The sequence below is a fragment of the Corella eumyota genome, chromosome 5 (assembly GCF_963082875.1).
Source record: "Corella eumyota chromosome 5, kaCorEumy4.1, whole genome shotgun sequence".
Classification (NCBI taxonomy): domain Eukaryota; kingdom Metazoa; phylum Chordata; class Ascidiacea; order Phlebobranchia; family Corellidae; genus Corella; species Corella eumyota.
In genome coordinates, this window is record NC_137494.1 from 14,793,364 (window position 1) to 14,814,371 (window position 21,008).

A 21,008-nucleotide genomic window follows, 5' to 3' on the forward strand; every position below is an offset into this window, starting at 1 on the left:
AAAAACCACATGGCAATGACATAAAATGCTTGAACATTTGCTAATTTGTTGTATGTCAATATTTATATTGGACCACAATTGTCGATCTTATGACACATAATCACCTGATTGTTGGGTAAACAAAATACGATATGAAACAACGGGTAAACTTTTATGATGCAGATTTTCAATAAAATAGATATTAGCTTTACCAAGGTATTGCACAATGTAGAATAGTTTTTGTAAATCGTAAGCTGGCAAGATTGAATATTTGAGCGTAAAAATTGTTCAAAAATTAAAAGAGTTCAAAAATTAAGGTTTTATATTATTAAGATTAAGACACTAATTGTTATATTTGTTATAGTTTTTGTATTGTACCAAACATGATGTTTGTTAAAAATATTTTTCTAAGTATTTTGATAAGTTCAGTCTTGATTATTATTGTACAAAGTAACAATGATGAAGGCTTCAATTATCTCAAAGCAACCAAACCAGAAATTGCAAACGGAATTTCTGGTTTAATCAACGAAATTCGCTCAACTAATGCTCTTGGTTTCATTCAAGTAATGAACAAGTAAGTTAAATTTAAGTTGTTCAGTAGATAATATAAATTACTTAACTGTTAAGAGATAGGGTTGCCTTAAGCCGTATGTAATCATATATTAAAATTTGATATTTTTTGTAAAAGTCTAGAACAAATTTGTAATTCTTTATCTACATTTTGGTTCATTTAACATGACAATGATTAAAAAAGTAATTCTCTTAAATTGCAAGTAATTTGTATTTAGTTTTCTACAGCGTCAGATTTTTAACTTTTGTGTTTTATTGTAATTCGACATAGTTGCGAATATCTTTACGTGATTGTTTTTTAGATTAAAACTATTATGTTTGTAAACAAACATAATCACGAGGTTGTTTATTGTGGAAAATGTAGAGAGTGCAATAAATAAATAAGCGTTTAAAATTTAGGCGCTTTGTTAATTTAACGCATTTTAAGTAGCGGACAACATAGTTAACTATATCAAATACCAATAGGGTTACAATAGGCAAGTCAGCAAATATTATTTTAGCTGTAAAATCGACCTTCTCCTATTTAGATATAATAAATATAAAAAAACGGACGACTAAAACATCGTAAAGCTGGTCTGGATTAAAAAAAGATTTTAATAGCTCATAAACTTATATTTCATACAACGTAAGATATTTAAATACACAAAAAACGTATTTTGTTTTAGAACTTTGAACCAAATTGAAACTGATCACTTTGACGATGCCACTGAAATTGGAACCGACTTAAGACTTTGTATCCGAGATTTTAAAAAGGTTCTTTTCGATGCTAACCGTGGCGAATTTTATGCGCTTCGTCGTGAGTACTTACTTTTACATTAAAATTATTCATAAAAACATAAAAAATTGGTCATTTTTCAACTATTAATGCCATGTCATTTATTATTAAGTCAAGTGTTTTTAGATTGCACATAAATGTCTCATGTCATCTTAATGCATTTTTTACTTTACAACATCAATTATTTTGTAACTGTTTAAATTACAAGTAATTATTCGTATATGTTTCCACTTAAATTTTAAATTTGCGTTCCCAGAGCTTAAACTATTATATTCTAGTCAGTTTTGAATTTAATTTCTATTTTCCTTAGTGTTGGATGCATGGGGTGTACCTGAAAGTGGAATGTTGGAAGGAAACGTAAGATGGCATGGCAACTTCTACGAGTGTGTTGACGTCAGCAGTGACGAAATTAATGGAAAATGGTGCAACTCTCACTTGATGTACAGATATCTGGTAAATTTTTAACATTAAATTTTTTTTTTGTGATGTTGAAAGAAATATTTTTTAGTCACTTGGTAACTTCATTTGCGTCTTGTAGTTAAAACATAAAACTCTACCACTTACGGTCCTAGGTTTGAGACTCACTCTTTGTACATTGAAGCGACCTTGGAGCACTTTAAGCGGTACAAGCTCCTGCTGTGTTAAAAAACAATTAATTAATTAATTATTGGGCAACTTTTAAAAATAGAAAAAAAGTTAACTTTAAACTGGGTTGGTAAAACAAATGTTAGTTTATGTTTATACCGTGAAGTTTCCCTTATATGCATAACAATATTTAAATTCTTTGGTTTCAAATTTGATTGGCCTGTTTGATATGTTGTAATTTTATGCTTATGTGCTGGTTGGTGGTAGCAAGACTAAAATGGTTGTAAATGCCTTACTTACCTATAACGACAAAGCTAAACTTTTAACCCAAATAAATTTTAAATAAAGTTTAATAACGTGGCTTAAAAATTAACATTTGTGACCTTTTTATGTGGATCATTATTGTGAAATGTTTTTTGATATTGCAACCAAGCCCGTTAAATATAACCTTTATGACCTATTTAAACAAAGTGATAATTTTTATTTACCATACAAACATTGGATAACAACCGCCAATGGATGTTAGAATGATTTGCTTTAACTTTAAAAAAATGTCATAATGGACAAAATATGCCTAAAAGTTTTTTTTTTGTTGTTTGTTTTATTTAGTTTTGGCCTCCCGCAATTCCATCTGAGATCACTTGGGGAACATGCTTTCCATCTGAATGTTCAAACACTGCTATACACATTATATCAGCTGCTTACTTTAGAAACTATTCTTCATCTCTGCCCCCTCTTATATATGTTGAATGCAAAAATCCTTCTTTTAGTGGGTTGGACACGACAGCTAGTATTGCAATGTAAGATGTTTAAAATTTATTGAGTGGTAGAACAGTATAAACTTTGTCTATTTCCAACCCATTTTAATTGACTATATTTGTAGTAAGTACTATGTTTTAATAACATATTGTAGTATACTAGTCTTAACATTAGACTAAGTTTTTGCTTTAATTTGTTTTTAGCGGTATAACATTGGCTCTATTACTTTTGATTGTTCCAGCAACTGTTAGGGATGTATTAGTTCGTAATAAGCTAATACAACAAAAGAATCCTAAATTCCCAGGTAAAATGTTACCTTAATTAATATATTCATTATGCTGTAAATTCATTGTCGAGAATACTAAGTTGGGGTACAAGTATTTGTTGCGTCAATCTTAGGTCCCAAGTTTGGTTCCCACTGTCCTAATGTCTTAAAAAATGGTATAAAACCAACATTTGCTTCTGCCAAATTAAAAAAACAATTAACCGACTGTAAAGCAAGCAATTGCTTACTTTAAATCTAAATTCTAAAGATAACTTCAGACTAGGTTGGAATATTGATCATTTCTTATAACTTATCTGTAAATGTAGACCGTAATGTCAAGAATAAATGTAAATCTTATAAATTAGACGGGGAATTTTTTTTTGTGTATATTTGATGTGGGATATCAAATGCGCGACTTAAACATAGAGTAACATCAGTTACTCCGACCCAGTCTCGAGTTACCTGTGGCAGTTTGGGATATTATAGATTATAATTGCTCATAATTATGCTGCTGATTAAGTGCTGGCTCAGCAGGAGTTGATACCGTTTATAGGACCTTACTCAAGGGCGCTACAGCATGAGAGCAGTGGGGATTGAACTCACAACCTCATTTGTGGTGTAGCAAATGTTCTTACCACTACACCACGCTGCCGGTACTAATTAAAGGATTCTTATAAAAGAAACGACAAAACTTAATATTTTTGTTCCAGTGAAAATGTTGATGTGTTTCTCTGTTCGAACTAACATTAACGTCCTCAAAATCGAAAGAAAAAAGGGAAGTTTGCAAGTCCTGGATGGAATGCGCTTTCTTAGCACAACTTGGATTATTTTATATCATTGTTATTGGACAAGTCTGTCTGCTTTAAGTAAGTATATACATATGTAATATCAAGCAATTTAAAATGCATTTCTTTTCATTTTATTTAGATTTAAAAATAATAACTCTCCTGAAAACGTTTAATAAAAAAAGTAAAGTTTGAAAAAATTGTTTTAACATTTTAAAAAGCACTTTTTTTAATTTTATTTAGATTTAAAAGTATAACTTTATTAAAAACGTTTGATTTAAAAAAATAAAAGTAAACTGTGAAATATGCGTTTGTTTTTCACTAACACTTATTTATTTCTTTAGATAACGGCGTTTATTTTAACCGATATATTAACGAAAACTTGGGATTTTTTATTCCCACCATCACTGGAGCGATTGCTGTTGATACCTTCTTCTTTCTTGGTGGATTACTTGTGACATATCTTGGTATGAAACAAATAACAAGAAACAAAGGATACATAAACGTTCCAAAGCTGTATTTGCATCGTTATATGAGGTATAGATAGCGGTAAATCTTTATTTACTTACTAGACACGGTTTACCGAACGCATAAAGAAATTGCTTGATGCAATTGTAAAATATTAAATTAATTTTTAGTTTAAAATTTGCTGTAGTTGTCTTTTTTTTGCTGTAGTTGTCTATTTTAAGTAGATTTTGCTGTAAATTTGCTGTAGTTGTCTAATTTTTTTTGCTGTAGTTGTGTAATTTAAGTAGATTTTGCTGTAAATTTGCTGTAGTTGTCTAATTTTTTTTGCTATAGTTGTCTAATTTAAGTAAATTTGCTGTAGTTATCAAATTTTTTTTTGCTGTAGTTGTCTAATTTAAGTAGATTTTGCTGTAAATTTGCTGTAGTTGTCTAATTTTTTTCTTCTGCTGTAGATGTCTAATTTAAGTAGATTTTGCTGTAAATTTGCTGTAGTTGTCAAAATTTTTTTCTTTCTGCTGTAGTTGTGTAATTTAAGTAGATTTTGCTGTAAATTTGCTGTAGTTGTCAAAATTTTTTTCTTTCTGCTGTAGTTGTGTAATTTAAGTAGATTTTGCTGTAAATTTGCTGTAGTTGTCTAATTTAAGTAGATCATATGATCAAAAGGAATACAATTACTTCAAAATTTGCACATTAGTCTTAATGTATATTTATTTTTATTTTAGATTAACACCAGCTTATGCTTACGTTATTCTGGCAATCGTTGGGTTTTTTAAGTACATGGGTTCTGGACCTTATTGGGAGAACACTACAGAAATGACAGAGGGAAGTTGTCGGGAGACTTGGTGGGCAGCTCTTACTTATATCAGCAACATTTATCCAATTGGAAATGGGGTAAAAAAACTTTTCTCGGTTTTAGTAACTTGAAATATTATAGATTATAATTGCACGATAGTTAAACTGCCGATTATGTTTTGGCTTAGCAGAAGTTGGCGTTTATAGGGCCTTACTGAAGGGCACTACAACATAAGAGCAGTAGGGATTGAACCCATGACCTCATGTGGTGAAGCCGGGTGTTTTGATTACCATACATCGCTGCCAGTTAAAGTTAAAGATATAAATAAAATTTAGGACATTTAAAAAAAAATATGGTTAATATTTGAACCTAACATATAGCAGCTGCAGTTGTAATTAAAGACCTTGGCTATAGAAATGAAATACTTTCTAAAGTTCTAATTCCTTTTGTTTTATGCAAACACTTCCGTTTCTTTTGCAGTGTGTTGGCTGGTGCTGGTACTTGGCTGCGGACATGCAACTTTATCTGACAACTCCATTCTTTATCTGGCTGCTATATAAGTAATTTTATAACACTTATTTATGATAAGTTAATACTATTTAACATTACTTTAAAAGGTAGATTATATTAACATATGTGGGTTTTTATTTAACAAATTCTTTAAAATGTGACTGATTTGGTCCATACTTTAAAATATTTAACTCAACTCTTAAATATCGGTATTATCGTACAAGTTAACATGTCCTATATATTTAAAATGTAAAAACCTAAAGCTTTATTATCTTTAAACATTTTTGAAGACATTTCAACGTAGTACCAAATAGATTAAAATTTCACCGATAACCTTTTTGTACCGCATAAAGTCGATTTTTGTTTTAAATTGTCGTCGTGTTGTTGCAGAAATTGGAAGGTTGGTGTTGCTGTCCTAAGCTTTTTTATAGCTGGTAGCATCACTTGTATCGGAGTAATGAGCGGTTTGGGTAAGCACCAGCCCACCACTCTATATCTTTTACAACGGCAATCTTAGTAAGAATTTTACGTTTTTTATATGTTAAAAAGAAAATAGATCACTTGCAGTTTATGGTTCTCAGAAAAACTTTCTGCGGTTCTCAGTAATTCTTTTTCGTTCTTTATGGGACTGCCTGGTTCTCCCCTTGTACTTTACTGCCCTACCTTATTTTATCCCTTACCTACTGGCCTAGCTAATTCTCTCTCTTTTGTACTCTACAGTTCTAGCTAATTCTCTTTTGTATTTAGCGGTCCTCGTTATTTATTTCTCGGACTTTACGGTCTTAAGATCTTCCAAGATCCGTTAAGTACAAGTGATCCAAGAAAATGTATAAATTATTTAAACCGTCTTATTTACCTTTTGACTGTAATTTAAATTCTTATTAGCACACAAACTCATATACTCAATGTATATTTAGTTGGGCTAGATTGTTCTACGCTTCTGAAGAGAATTCTACCGAGACAACAGTTGGTGATGTTTTAGCTTGGGATACTTACTACACTCCGTGGTGTAGGTTTGTTACATACGGTATCGGGATGCTAACTGGTTATCTTCTGTTCACTACCAAAGGAAAACTAAAATTGCACTGGGTAAGTTGGATTGTATCGTGTTTTTGATCTTTGTTTGATAAACCTATGTTGTAGCACCCTTGAGTAAGTCGCTATAAACGGTATAAACTTCTGCAGAACCAATGATTAATCGGCAGTTTAATTATTGAGAAATTATTATCTATAATATCCTAAACTGGCAAAGACAACTCGAGACTGGGTCGGGGTAACAGATGTTATGTTTAGTCTGTAAATTAAACCTTTGTACATCAAGGAAAAATATAAAGCCAATATAATTTTTGATTTAAATAATTAAAATGTTGTAATTAATGAGCAAATAAAATAAATTTTGGAATCACATTTTTTAACAAATAGATAAATATAGTAATTATATTATTTCTTAATTATATTTTATATTTTAATTTATTTTTTTACTTATAAATTAGGCTTTGGCATTAACTGGCTGGGTGGCAGTAACAGCAGCATGTCTTGCGGTGATATACGGATTATACGGATACATGGAAACCTTGGAAAGTATGGATAACCGACTTGCCGGATTTTATATTACGATGGTCCGTCCAACTTACGCTGTATGCATGGCCTGGGTGGTTTGTGCATGTACCTTCGGATATGGAGGTAAGTGTGGATACATGCCAGAGTGCGGATTAATTTGCAAGGAGTAAACGGCGACATAATATAATGGTCACAGGAGTTGGATTTAATACATGAGGTTCTGAATTTGATTTCCACCAGCTCTCATGTTGTAGCGCCTTTAAGTAAGGCACTTAAAAACGGTACGAACTCCTGTTAAGCCAGCACTTAATCAGCAGCTTAATTATCGGTCAATTATAATTTATAATATCCAAAACAGCCAATGGCAACCTGAGACTGGGTCGGAGTAACAAATGTTACTCCTTCATGCATCAAGGATAACTAAATAAATATAAAAAAAGGGCCTAAACACAAACGATAATTGCTAAATTAACAGTTTGTATATAATTACATATACAGTCACCGTTTTTTTATATTTTAGGCCCAATCAATGCCTTTCTTAGCTGGAAGGTATTTGCACCACTTAGTAATCTAACTTTTTGTGCCTACCTTGTTCATTATGCTGTATTGCACTGGTATTTGGGGGTTAGAGATCAACCTTTCCATTTTCTTATGGTTAACCTAATCTTCATGTACTTAGGTAAATTGTTTGATAAAAAGTGTTTTCTGAAAGTTTATATGTTGGACTGGTATATATTTTTATCCTCGATGTGGGAAAGGTGAATGCGCGACTATAGAGTAACATCAGTTACTCCGACCTAGTCTCGAGTTGCCTGTGGCAGTTTGGGATATTATAGATTATAATTGCCCGATAATTATGCTGCTGAATAAGTGCTAGCTTAGCAAGAGTTCGTTCCAATTATAGCACCTTACTCAAGGGCGCTACAGCATGAGATCAGTGGGGATTGAACCCACCACCATGTGTAGTGTAGCAAGTGTTCTTACCACTACACTATGCTGCCTTCTGCACTTTATTTACTGATTTATTGTGTTTAAAAATTTAACTCAAATTAACCTATTTTATACAACTTTAATAAAACAATATTTATTATATTTTAGGTTGTCTTATGATCTCATTCGGAGTTGCACTTGTTGTATGCTTGTTAGTTGAATGGCCTTTTACACAACTAACTAAACTTTTATTCTCGCTATGGGACAAACCAAAACCAACTGTTGCTCCAAAAGTTGTTAAAACAAGCGACAACCTTGTATTAGATTTGAAAGATGAAGATGAACATCCTACTTCTAATGATGTTAACAGTGTTGTTGCCAACGGTAAAGGTGATGGAATGGTGAAGAACGAAAAGCAAACTACTGGGTTTTAAACACTTGTTTATAACTTCTGATTTATGGTTACAACAATTTTGTTAAAACTTGCTGATCACGTATGTTGTCCGGTTCTAGACAAAACATAATTCTCTCGTCTGTATTACGGTGCGAGAGAATTATCACCTACAGATTACGGATTCTCTCTTATTGTAAACGGATCGTTTTTTTGTCTAGAGCCGAACAACATACGTGACCCTATCTTGTGATATAATTTATAAATGTATTTAATTTTAATGATGTATATTTCTCAGTGTGTTGAATTTCATTAAAATTAACAACTTCACCCAAACTGGTTTATGTGCAAGTGCAATAAACTTTAATTTCTTGTAAATTCCAATATTTAACCAAGCTAAGTAATCTTCTATTTCTAGTTTTTCACTTTTTTGTCCTATTTCGTTTACTGCTTTTATTTTTTATATTTTTAAGTAGAAAATACTCAGTAAAAATGTTATGTTTAACAGAATGTTTTGATTTAGTTAAAAACTTGCAAGATTGTTTAAAACTTTTATTTTAGGAATTGTTTTTAACTTTGGTTGGGTTTTGTTTATTAAATTAAAAAGATATAATTTTAAGGTTTTACAGAACAAAAATTACAATAAAAATATCAGTTTCAATTTTAAACAATATTTTAATTTAACTTAAAGCTTATATTACATTTAAAATAAAAGATTAAAGTCGACCATCTCACATCGAGGATAAATCGAAATAAAATATTATGACGTCATTTATGGTGAGTAATAACATGTGACTAAGCAATATTTTCGCAAAAATGTTGAGTTAATTTTTCTGTTTGTTTTTTATTTAATTTCAATAAAGAGTTTGTTAAATGTTCTAGAAAGCTGGGACAATTAAAACTTATCGTTATAAGATCTCAAGATATTGGAATTATTTTGCACCAGGTCTTACAGGTAGAATTAATTTAACCTTTTAACCTTGTTGTGGTGGGGTAAGTCTGTTGTTAGTTATTTCATTCTAATTCTCGTTTTTCAGTTTCACTGCATTGTTGGTATATTTCATCAGCTAGTTTGCCATACTTTAAAGCTTTATCTTGTTTACCCAATGCTTTGTAGCATTTGTGTAAACCATCATAAATATTATGTTCTGCTAAAGTTGACTTAACTGTTAGTTTCTTTAGTTGAGTTTGTGCTTTTTTGAGTTGTGATTTTGCTTGTTTATATTTACCAAGATTGTAATAACATCCTCCCATACCTTGATATATACTTGACATTTCACTTGGACATTCTAAGTTTTCATTAATATTTGAATGTTGTAAATAAGTTAAAAGTGCAACTTTTGGTTTGTTAAGTTCAAGTTGTGGTTGGGCACAATTTTTAAGTATTAAAAGTTGTAATTCAATATCCTGGTTTGGTATTGGAAAGTGTTGAAGAACTGGTTTAGATAATGTTTCTATTTGCTTATATTCTTTTAATGTAAAGAGACATTCCATTGTTAATTGTAACCAGCTAAGATATAGGAAATGACCAGGTTGAACATGAGATCTTATTTGTTCAAGCAAATTTAATGCAACTTTAAAGTTTTCTTCAGCAAAATAAGCATTACAAACATAAAATTTAATTTCAAGCCCGTAGTTGTCATTTTTTAACCAGTTTAAAGATTTTCTTTTCTTCCATTCTGATATAATTTGTTTATTTTGACGTAAAATGCGTAAACTCGCCCAATATTGTAAACTTGAAGTTTGTTGATCTAAAATGTGGACTTTATTTAAAAACTTGTTTTCTTCTTGTTCTGTTTGAAGATTTTTTAAATTCATTAAAATTTCAAAATATCTCACAAGACTAGCCGGTCCAACAGCTTGAATTAATTCTTGAGCAGGATTGTATTCTAAACCTCGAAAAGTTTTTCCTTTATTAATATAATCATTTTGACCTTGTTTATTTGTGTAAAGTTTTAGTCTAACTTCACAAGCAACAGACAGAGCATACTTAAGATGATGGGAAGTCCTTGAGTCAATAATTTTTTGTTTTTCTAACTCATTTATTGCCTTAAATCCAGTGGTAAAAACTTTGTGAAAGTCACAAATAATTGTCAAGAATAATGATATAGTTCTGTACAGAATTTGTTTCATGTTAAACTTTTTATTGTTTATGCCTAATGCATCAGTAGATGGCCAGAAATGTATTTTATTTAACTCTTGAACTAAATCTAATATGGTTTTAAAAAAATCTTTTGATTCAAGTTTTTGTTTAACCAGATCACAATATTGCTTGTAAATTTCTTCATCTCCATAAACAAAACATGTTCGTTTTAACACATCAGCTAAGTGATAACCATTCTTTAAATCAACATCAGAGTCAAGATACTTGATCATTTCACTGACAGGTTGAATTAGTTCTGTTGACCATGGCTTGTTTGTGGTACCTTCTCGTCTTCCTAGTGGAAAAATGCAAGCATGTGGCATCATTCCATCAAAAGAAATTCCTTGTTCAGAAAAGCAATCAAAAAACCAATCAATTCCACATTTGTTGTAATAATCGTTTAAAGATGGAATTGCAACACATGGAATGATGGTTTCTCCTAAATTCATGATAATAAAATGAAAAATGACAGAAAACCATTTAAAATATTCCAGAGTGTTGTTATCCACTTTCTTGTTGTCATCCAGCAAAATAATGTGCTCAAAATCAGAGTAAGGAGTTATTTCTTTTCGTGCAAGAGACCCCATTCCAGCTATGGCAAATTTACATGGAGGTTTTCCCATGATTTTAACACACTTTTTAGCTATAAATTGCATGATAGAAGTGTATTGACTGGCTATATCATCTTGTATAGCACAAACTGTTTGTATTTTATCACATTCTAGTTGTTTTAATTTTGCTTCTGATATTTCGAATGGAATATGTTCTAACTGTGACAATTTATTTTCAGTATTTTCTCTTAGCTTTTTAACTTTTTCAGCAACTTTTGCAGAAATATTTGTTAAATTTGCCAAAGATTGATCTGCTTTTGATATTTTAAGCAAATGTGAACAAAGATTATCCAGATCTTTCTTAATTGTTTGAACATTTGAAGGATTTCTCACTATAGCTGAATTTAAAAGTGCACAACTTCTTATCAAGCTCAATTTATCAGGACTTTTCTCCTTATAAAGCAACCCCATTTTGTGGAGAATTTTTGCTGATTCTTGTGGTTTATTTTCCTTCCACTTTCCATCTTGTGTTTCTACACAAAGTTGTTTTAACTCAGCAGCAAGTTTATTTTCCTTTTCTTTAAATTTCATTTTTAGTTCTTATTATTTTACTCAAATGTAAATTATTGCCCTACTGCCACAGTATTAAACTTTAAATAATAATCGTTAAAATGATATTGTGAAATAACTTGGTCACGAGGTTGTTTGCTAAGTAAACATTTAATGACAAATATAAATTTTTTGTTCACAATATCAACTCATAAAACGTTAAAATACTAAACATTTGTTGCCTGAATCTAATAACTTTAAATATTATTTATTTTTAGATTTTGTTTTCTTATTTTTGGGGTTATTTAAATGACAAAATAAAGCAATTTATTTTTGCAAAATGTTGAACAACTAGTTTTTAGCTCAATTTGTTTTTACTTTTTGAAGGTTGACTTATGAACCCTGATCTTTTAACCCTCCATGTGAAAACCAACAATGAGGAAGAACACATCTACATCTCACAGGACTAATATGAGCTTTATTGCAAGATCAACGTTCCAACTTTGTAAGATCTGTGCCGAGAACGACAAGGATGTGAAGATCGAACCTTGTGGCCATCTTATTTGTAAATCTTGAGTCATGGTGATCTGATGTTTATTACTTTTTTAAATACAACTTTAAGCAACATTATTGTGGAGAGCTGTGTTTATAAATTACTTCTTATTAAACTCAGTAAATGTGGTTGTGTTATTTTTTAAATCATAATTTTTGTCACATAAATTGTTACTGTAAATGATTATTTTATTTATATTTACTTAAAACATAAGTGGTCAATATTTAAACCATATTATGTTAATTGTTTTTGTTAATTAAGCCATAAAATGAATTACAAAATTGTTTTAAAGCGAACATTATGCAGGAACAACTCTCACATTCCAATCCATGGTGCAGATGTGAGAACTTAAAAGATGGAGAAGACAACTGGGTGGGTTTTTATTGGGAACCCAATTCTACTTTCATTGTCCCAGTCTCAAGTTAGTTTAAAACTTTATTGATTTGGTGATGTTGACTTTTAACCTGCTACTTCTTGGACTTATTAGGAGGAACAACTGTTAAGGCTGAGATTGTTTTAACAAAGCAGCATTGAGAATTAAACCATGAAACTAATAGTTTTATTCACATATAATGCAACATGGTGGCCATGGGATTCAAACCCTGAACCTCAGGTTTAATAAAAGATGATATTTAAAATACAAACCAACCTAATTTTTTATTGTTTTAGATCCAAAATTGAGATGAAAAAGCAAAGATGAGGAAGAAGATTTGTTTGGTGAAGTTGGAAGACCAATTACTGGAACTAATAATGTAAGAACAAGTGTTTAAAAATAGCATTAAAAGTTTATGAAACCTAATTGTTCCAGGCCCATCTTGGTTCCACTTTTCCTTCCTTCCCAAGCACATCCAACACACCCTTGGCACCCCTGGTTGTCCAATTTTTTCCTAACATGCCCCAGGGACAAGCCCCACTCCCCACCCCAGAGTCACTTTCAACCTTATTTGGTGGATGTCATCCACTAAGGGGCAGTTTTAAGGTAGGTTTTGTCAGTGTTGTAAATTGTGCTTTGAATTAAGAATAAATATTCAACTTTTTGTTTAGAGTGAAAGTCCAGTAATTTCACCCAAACCCAACACACCGCACTTGTCTGAACGTCCTTCTAACAGGTAGCTTAGTGTTGTAAATATAAAGTTACTTTTCTAACAATGTTATATTTTAGTAATTGGAATTCACCTCACCCCAAACTAGTAGCAACAAACGATGTTCCTGGAAATAAGGTAAACACAAATATTTACACACTACTTGGTCCTACTTAGAGAGAGCTTTAAAATGAAAATTATTTAAAATGTTTAGAATTTATTATTTCAACCCCCGATTAATTCACCTCCCAAACAGAAGAAAACCAAAACCCCAGAAAGCTCGACCAACGTCCAACATTTTTGACCTGGGTTCGACCACTGCAAGTATGTTGGTGTATAAGTTAAGTTATGTTGTTTGTTATATTTGTTCTTGTTACCGTGAGAGACCAAAGAATGCCCTCCAGGACCCACCCAACCAACCCAGCATTGAGAAGTGGAGTTAACCCAGCTTTCCAAATGGATCAAGAATTAAGTAAACCGGTGAGTTATATTAGTTTTATTGTGAAAAATAAAAAAGATAATATTGAATAATCCAAAATAAATTCAGGAAATGTTTAAACCATTTGCTTCCTTGCAAAAAAACTACTCGATTGACGTTTACGACTTTGCCTACAACATCGATTCTTCTCTTGTTGTTTCCTGACCACAGGGGGGAGCCACACTGACACCACGACCACCAGGGGAGCCACAGAGTGATAATAACTCAGGACAATTGAGACACAGAGTTCCGAGTGATTACGACTGGATTGTACCAAGGTGGAAGTAGTTTATTGAAATGTTTTTAAGTAAAGTTTATATTTGTTACCAAAGAAAATATTTTGTTTCAGGCCAAGCACAACAGAAACCCCGACGTTAATCAACCCAGTTGAACAACCCTAACAAACAACCCCCCAAAGTCCCCTCCAGACCCCCTGCTGTTTCATTAATGACCCCACAATCATCTCAGTCTTTATCCCTGACCACTAAACCTTCATGGGAACCCCAAGTGCCCCAGTTACCCCCAAGAATAGGTAAACCTGACCCCATCAGAAGTCCCCTATCTACTGTAGCATTTACACAAATAAATATTTTCATATATTTGCTACAAATCAAGGAATGGTGGTTTCATTTTTGTAAATATTATTTTGTTTTTATCTTTGATTATCCAATTTTTAATTTTAGTTCTTATTTAAATTTGTTGAATCATGACAATTTGTTAAAAGAAGAACTTGGTTTTTACAACACTTTAGTTCTAATTATAATAAGTGGTATAATTTAAAAATGTATTTATTTTTAATGATGTATATTTTTCAGTGTGTTGAATTTCATTAAAATTAACAACTTCACCCAAACTGGTTTATGTGCAAGTGCAATAAACTTTAATTTTTTGTAAGTTCCAATATTTAACCAAGCTAAGTAATCCTCTATTTCTTGTTTTTTACATTTTTCCGTCCTATTTCGTTTACTGCTTTTATTTTTTATGTTTCAAGTACAAAATACTAAGTAGAAATGTGATAACAGAATATTTGAATTTATTTAACAACTTGCAAGATTGTTTAAAACTTTTATTTTAGGAATTGTTTTTAACTTGGGTTGTTTTTTTTTTATTAAACCAAAAAAATATAATTTTAAGGTTTTACGTAACAAAAATTACAATAAAAATATCAGTTTCAATTTTAAACAATATTTTAATTTAACTTAAAGCTTATATTACATTTAAGATCTATGCTTAAAGTCGACCATCTCACATCGAGGATAATTCGAAATAAAATATTATGACGTCATTTATGGTGAGTAATAACATGTGACTAAGCAATATTTTCGCGAAAATGTCGAGTTAATTTTTCTGTTTGTTTTTTATTTAATTTCAATAAAGAGTTTGTTAAACGTTCTAGAAAGCTGGGACAATTAAAACTCGTCGTTATAAGATCTCAAGATATTGGAATTATTTTGCACCAGGTCTTACAGGTAGAATTAACTTAACCTTTTGACCTTGTTGTGGTGGGGTAAGTCTGTTGTTAGTTATTTATTCTAATTGTTGTTTTTCAGTTTCACTAAATTGTTGGTATATTTCATCAGCTAGTTTATAATACTTTAAAGCTTCATCTTGTTTACCCAATGCTTTGTAGCTTAAGTATAAAACATTATAAATATCAAGTTGTACCGCTGTTTTTTTAACTGTTAGTTTGTTTAGTTGAGTTTGTGCTTTGTTGAATTGTGATATTGCTTGTTCATATTTACGAAGAATGTGATAACATGCTCCCATACCTCGATATATATCGGACATTTCACTTGGACATTCTAAATATAAGTTTTTATCAATTTTTAAATGTTGTAAATAAGTTGAAAGTGCAACTTTTGGCTTGTTAAGTTGAAGTTGTGAGTGGCCACATTTTTCAAGTATTATAAGCTGTGATCTAATATCCTGGTTTAGTATTGGAAATTGTTGAAGAAATGGTTGAGATATTGTTTCTATTTGCTCATATTCTTTTAATGCAGAGAGACATTCCATTGTTAACTGAAAACAATAAAGATATAACTCATGATCAGGTTGAATATGAGGTCTTATTTGTTCAGACAACTTTAATGCAATTTTATAGTTTTCTTCAACAAAATATGCTTTACAAACACAAAATTTAATTTCAAGCTCGTGGTTGACATTTTTTAACCAGTTTAAAGATTTTTTTTTTTCCCACTCTAATATAATTTGTTTGTCTTGACATAAAACATTTAAACTCTCCCAATATTCAAAACTTGAAGTTTGTTGATCTGGAATGTGGATTTTATTTAAAAAGTTATTCTCTTTTTTTTGAATTAGAGTTATTGTTTTTAAATTTCTTAAAATTTCAAAATATCTCACAAGACTTGCTGCTCCAACAGCTTGAATTAATTTTTGAGCTGGATCAAAATCGTTTAAACCTCGAAAAGTTTTTCCTTTATCAATATAATCATCTTGACCTTGTTTTTTTGTGTAAAGTTTTAGTCTAACTTCACAAGCAACAGACAGAGCACACTTAAGATGATGGGAAGTCCTTGAGTCAATTATTTTTTGTTTTTCTAACTCATTTATTGCTTCAAATCCAGTGGTGAAAACTTTGTGAAAATCACAAATAATTGTCAAGAATAATGAAATTGTTCTGTACAGAATTTGTTTTATGTTAAACTTTTTATTGTTTATTTCTAATGCATAAGTATATGACCCAAAATCTATTTTATTTAATTTTTGAACTAAATCTGATTTGGCTTTGAAAAAATCTTTTGTATCAAGTTTTTGTTTAACCAGATCACAATATTGCTTGTAAATTTCTTCATCTCCATAAACAAAACATGTTCGTTTCAACACATCAGCTAAGTGATAACCATTCTTTAAATCCACTTCAGAGTCCAGATACTTGATCATTTCACTGACAGGTTGAATCAGTTCTGTTGACCATGGCTTGTTTGTGGTACCTTCTTGTCTTCCTAGTGGAAACTTGCAAGCATGTGGCATCATTCCATCAAAACAAATTCCTCGTTTTGTAAAACTGTCAAAGAACCAGTCACCAATATTTTTAATGGTAAAATCATTTAGGGATGGAATTGCAACACTTGGAATAATAGTTTCTCCTAAATTCATGATAATAAAATGATAAACTACAGAAAACCATCTAAAATATTCCAGAGTGTTGTTATCCACTTTCTTGTTGTCATCCAGCAAAATAATGTGCTCAAAATCAGAGTAAGGAGTTATTTCTTTTCGTGCAAGAGACCCCATTCCAGCTATGGCAAATTTACATGGAGGTTTTCCCATGATTTTAACACACTTTTCAGCTATAAATTGCATGATAGAAGTATATTGACTGGCTATATCATCTTGTATAGCACAAACTGTTTGTATTTTAGCACATTCTAGTTGTTTTAATTTTGCTTCTGATATTTCATAAGGAATATGTTCTAACTGCAACAATTTATTTACAGTATTTTCTCTCAGTTTTTTAACTCTTTCTGTAACTTTTGCAGAAACATTTCTTAAATTTGCCAAAGATTGTTCTGCTTTTGATATTTTAAGCAAATGTGAGCAAAGATTATCCAAATCTTTCTTAATTGTTTCAACATTTGAAGGATTTCTCACTATAGCTGAATTTAAAAGTGCACAACTTCTTATCAAGCTCAATTTATCAGGACTTTTCTCCTTATAAAGCAACCCCATTTTGTGTAGAATTTTTGCTGATTCTTGTGGTTTATTTTTCTTCCACTTTCCATCTTGTGTTCCTACACAAAGTTGTTTTAACTCAGCAGCAAGTTTATTTTCCTTCTCTTTAAATTTCATTTTTAATCAAAAAATTTTTTAAAACTAAAATTTTATGATTATAAATTAGTGCCTTGCTTTAATTCACGAATTCCCAAAAAAATTTTTAATTATTTTTCAGAATTTGACTTTTTGGTTTTTTGATTTATTTAATACAAAAAATTCTGTCTATTTAGTTAACTCAGTTTTTGAATAACAGACCAAATAACAAAAACTATGAAAGGTTCTGCTTTACCGATCCCAAACAATGGCTTTACGTCACTTTTTTGCATGCAACTAAAAGTTCTGCTTCACTAAGCCTGTATACATGGTTGCTTTAACCGTTATTATTTTAATTTTTTGTTTTCCATAGATTGAATTTATTTTATACTAAAATTCCAATATTCAAATATTTTAAATAACAAAGTGGGTAAACTAAAATTTTAATATTTTGTACTTTTTAATTGTTTTTTTTTAACATAGTTTTATCCTGATGGTTGACCTACGTACCCTGACCTTTCAACACTCTATGTGAAAACCAACAATGAGGAAGAACACATCTGCGTCTCACAGGAACAATACAAGCTTTATTGCGAGATCAACGTTCCAACTTTGTAAGATCTGTGCCGAGAACGACAAGGATGTGAAGATCAAACCTTGTGGCCATCTTATTTGTAAATCTTGAGTCATGGCAGGTGATCTAATGTTTATTACTTTTTTAAATACAACTTTAAGCAACATTATTGTGGAGAGCTGTGTTTATAAATTACTTCTTATTAAACTCAGTAAATGTGGTCATGTTATTTTTTAAATCATAATTTTTGTCACATAAATTGTTGCTGTAAATGATTATTTTATTTATATTTACTTAAAACATAAGTGGTCAATATTTAAATTATATTATGTTAATTGTTTTCGTAAATCAAGCCATAAAATGAATTACAAAATTGTTTTAAAGCGAACATTATGCAGGAACAACTCTCACTTTCCAATCCATGGTGCAGATATGAGAACTTAAAAGATGAAGAAGACAACTGGGTGGGTTTTTATTGAGAACCCAATTCTACTTTCATTGTCCCAGTCTCAAGTTAGTTTAAAACTTTATTGATTTGGTGATGTTGACTTTTAACCTGCTACTTCTTGGACTTATTAGGAGGAACAACTGTTAAGGCTGAGATTGTTTTAACAAAGCAGCATTGAGAGTTAAACCATGAAACTAATAGTTTTATTCACATATAATGCAACATAGTGGCCATAGGATTCAAACCCAGAACCTCAGGTCTAATAAAAGATGTGATTTAAAATACAAACAACCTAATTTTTTATTGTTTTAGATCCAAAATTGAGATGAAAAAGCAAAGATGAGGAAGAAGATTTGTTTGGTGAAGTTGGGAGACCAATCACTGGAACTAATAATGTAAGTACAAGTGTTTAAAAATATCATCAAAAGTTTATAAAACCTAATTGTTCCAGGCCCATCTTGGTTCCACTTTTCCTCCCTTCCCAAGCACATCCAACACCACCCCTGAGCTCCCCCTTGGGCCCCCTGATTGTCCAATTTTTTCCTAAGATGCCCGTAGACAAGCCCCACTCTCCACCCCAGGGTCACCTTGAACCTTGTTTGAGGAAGGTTATCCACTAGGGGGCAGTTTTGAGGTAGGTTTTGTCAGTGTTGTAAATTGTGCTTTGAATTAAGAATAAATATTCAACTTTTTGTTTAGAGTGAAAGTCCAGTAATTCCACCCAAACCCAACACACCGCACATGTCTGAACGTCCTTCTAACAGGTAGCTTAGTGTTGTAAATATAAAGTTACTTTTCTAACAATGTTATATTTTAGTAATTGGAATTCACCTCACCCCAAACTAGTAGCAACAAATGATGTTCCTGGAAATAAGGTAAACACAAATATTTACATACTACTTGGTCCTACTTAGAGAGAGCTTTAAAATGAAAATTATTTAAAATGTTTAGAGCTTATTATTCCAACCCCCGATTAATTCACCTCCAAACAGAAGAAAATAAAAACCCCAGAAAGCTCGACCAACGTCCAACATTTTTGACCTGGGTTCGACCACTGCAAGTATGTTGGTGTATAAGTTAAGTTATGTTGTTTGTTATATTTGTTCTTGTTACAGTGAGAGACCAAAGATTGCCCTCCAGGACCCACCCAACCCAGCATTGAGAGTTGGAGTTAACCCAGCTTTCCAAATGGATCAAGAATCAAGTAAACCGGTGAGTTATATTAGTTTTATTGTGAAAAATAAAAAAGATAATATTAAATAATCCAAATTAAATTCAGGAAATGTTTAAACCATTTGCTTCTATGCAAAAAAACTCCTTGATCGACGTTTACAACCTTGCCCACAACATCGACTCTTCTCCTGTTGTTTTCTGAATACAGGGAGGCGCTACACTGACACCACGACCACCAGGGGCGCCACACTGACACCACGACCACCAGGGAAGCCACAGAGTGAGGATAACTCGGGACAATAAAGACACAAAGTTCCGAGTGATTACGACTGGATTGTACCAAGGTGGAAGTAGTTTATTGAAATGTTTTTAAGTAAAGTTTATATTTGTTACCAAAGAAAATATTTTGTTTCAGGCCAAGCACAACAGAAACCCCGACGTTAATCAACCCAGTTGAACAACCCAAATAAACAACCCCCCAAGTCCCCCCCAGACACCGTACTGTTTCATTAATACTGTTTTGCCCACTATCATCTCAGTCCTTGCTCCTGACCACCAAATCTCCATAGGAACCCCAAGTGCCCCAGTTACCCCAAAGAATGGGTAAACCAGACCCCATCGGAAGTCCCCTATCTACTGTAGCATTAACACAAATAAATATTTTCATATATTTGCTACAAATCAAGGAATGGTGGTTTCATTTTTGTAAATATTATTTTGTTTTTATCTTTGATTATCCAATTTTTAATTTTAGTTCTTATTTAAATTTGTTGAATCATGACAATTTGTTAAAAGAAGAACTTGGTTTTTACATCACTTTAGTTCTAGATATAATAAGTGCTTTATTTAAAAATGTATTTACTTTTAATGATGTATATTTTTCAGTGTGTTTAATTTCATTAAAATTAACAACTTTACCCAAACTGGTTTATGTGCAAGTGCAATAAACTTTAATTTCTTGTAAATTCCAATATTTAACCAAGCTAAGTAATCCTCTATTTCTTGTTTTTCACTTTTTTTCGTCCTATTTCGTTTACTGCTTTTATTTTTTGTGTAAAGTACAAAATACTCAGTAGAAATGTGATAACAGAATATTTGAATTTATTTAACAACTTGCAAGATTGTTTAAAACTTTTATTTTAGGAATTGTTTTTAACTTTGGTTGGGTTTTGTTTATTAAATTAAAAAGATATAATTTTAAGGTTTTACGTAACAAAAATTACAATAAAAATATCAGTTTCAATTTTAAACAATATTTTATTTAACTTAAAGCTTATATTACATTTAAAATCAAAGATTAAAGTCGACCATTTCACATC

At 31.2% G+C, this 21,008-nt stretch overlaps 2 protein-coding genes and 2 long non-coding RNA genes across 11 annotated transcripts; 3 read left to right on the plus strand and 1 right to left on the minus strand.

Annotated features, from left to right (window-relative positions):
* Positions 1-362: 362 nt before the first annotated feature.
* LOC145753579 (O-acyltransferase like protein-like) lies at positions 363-8,756 on the plus strand. The gene is made up of 14 exons (XM_082569983.1): positions 363-553; positions 1,215-1,345; positions 1,635-1,777; positions 2,519-2,709; positions 2,872-2,972; positions 3,644-3,799; positions 4,063-4,255; positions 4,909-5,077; positions 5,460-5,539; positions 5,880-6,005; positions 6,407-6,578; positions 6,983-7,172; positions 7,570-7,728; positions 8,148-8,756. The coding sequence occupies exons 1-14, from the start codon at positions 363-365 to the stop codon at positions 8,411-8,413; spliced, it is 2,268 nt and encodes a 755-aa protein (XP_082426109.1). The 3' UTR covers positions 8,414-8,756.
* A 433-nt stretch (positions 8,757-9,189) lies between these two features.
* LOC145753978 (uncharacterized) lies at positions 9,190-14,769 on the plus strand. 6 transcript variants are annotated; one of them, XR_014283892.1, is made up of 9 exons: positions 9,190-9,325; positions 12,001-12,587; positions 12,836-13,145; positions 13,211-13,275; positions 13,329-13,386; positions 13,463-13,572; positions 13,632-13,728; positions 13,796-14,004; positions 14,076-14,769. It is a non-coding gene; the product is annotated as an uncharacterized LOC145753978 (long non-coding RNA). The 6 variants fall into 6 exon arrangements; XR_014283888.1 differs by having other exon boundaries at positions 12,836-12,918; positions 12,975-13,145; positions 13,463-13,728; XR_014283891.1 differs by having other exon boundaries at positions 12,001-12,285; positions 12,473-12,587; positions 13,463-13,728.
* LOC145753977 (uncharacterized) lies at positions 14,687-17,744 on the minus strand. Its single transcript, XM_082570543.1, has one exon. The coding sequence runs from the start codon at positions 17,534-17,536 to the stop codon at positions 15,254-15,256; it is 2,283 nt and encodes a 760-aa protein (XP_082426669.1). The 5' UTR covers positions 17,537-17,744; the 3' UTR covers positions 14,687-15,253.
* On the plus strand, positions 15,058-20,722 carry LOC145753979 (uncharacterized). Of its 3 annotated transcripts, none has more exons than XR_014283893.1 (11): positions 15,058-15,233; positions 17,978-18,189; positions 18,453-18,581; positions 18,829-18,911; positions 18,968-19,150; positions 19,216-19,280; positions 19,334-19,391; positions 19,468-19,576; positions 19,632-19,728; positions 19,796-20,033; positions 20,105-20,722. It is a non-coding gene; the product is annotated as an uncharacterized LOC145753979 (long non-coding RNA). The 3 variants fall into 3 exon arrangements; XR_014283894.1 differs by having other exon boundaries at positions 18,453-18,532; XR_014283895.1 differs by having other exon boundaries at positions 18,467-18,581.
* The last annotated feature ends 286 nt before the right edge of the window (positions 20,723-21,008 follow it).

Excerpts from the sequence above, each read along its gene's own strand:
- LOC145753579 (XM_082569983.1), top strand. The coding sequence starts at position 363 with ATGATGTTTGTTAAAAATATTTTTCTAAGTATTTTGATAAGTTCAGTC. Across the intron at positions 5,540-5,879 it reads TTTATCTGGCTGCTATATAA|AAATTGGAAGGTTGGTGTTG; the intron begins GTAATTTTATAA and ends GTGTTGTTGCAG. Across the intron at positions 6,579-6,982 it reads GAAAACTAAAATTGCACTGG|GCTTTGGCATTAACTGGCTG; the intron begins GTAAGTTGGATT and ends CTTATAAATTAG.
- LOC145753977 (XM_082570543.1), bottom strand. The coding sequence starts at position 17,536 with ATGAAATTTAAAGAGAAGGAAAATAAACTTGCTGCTGAGTTAAAACAA.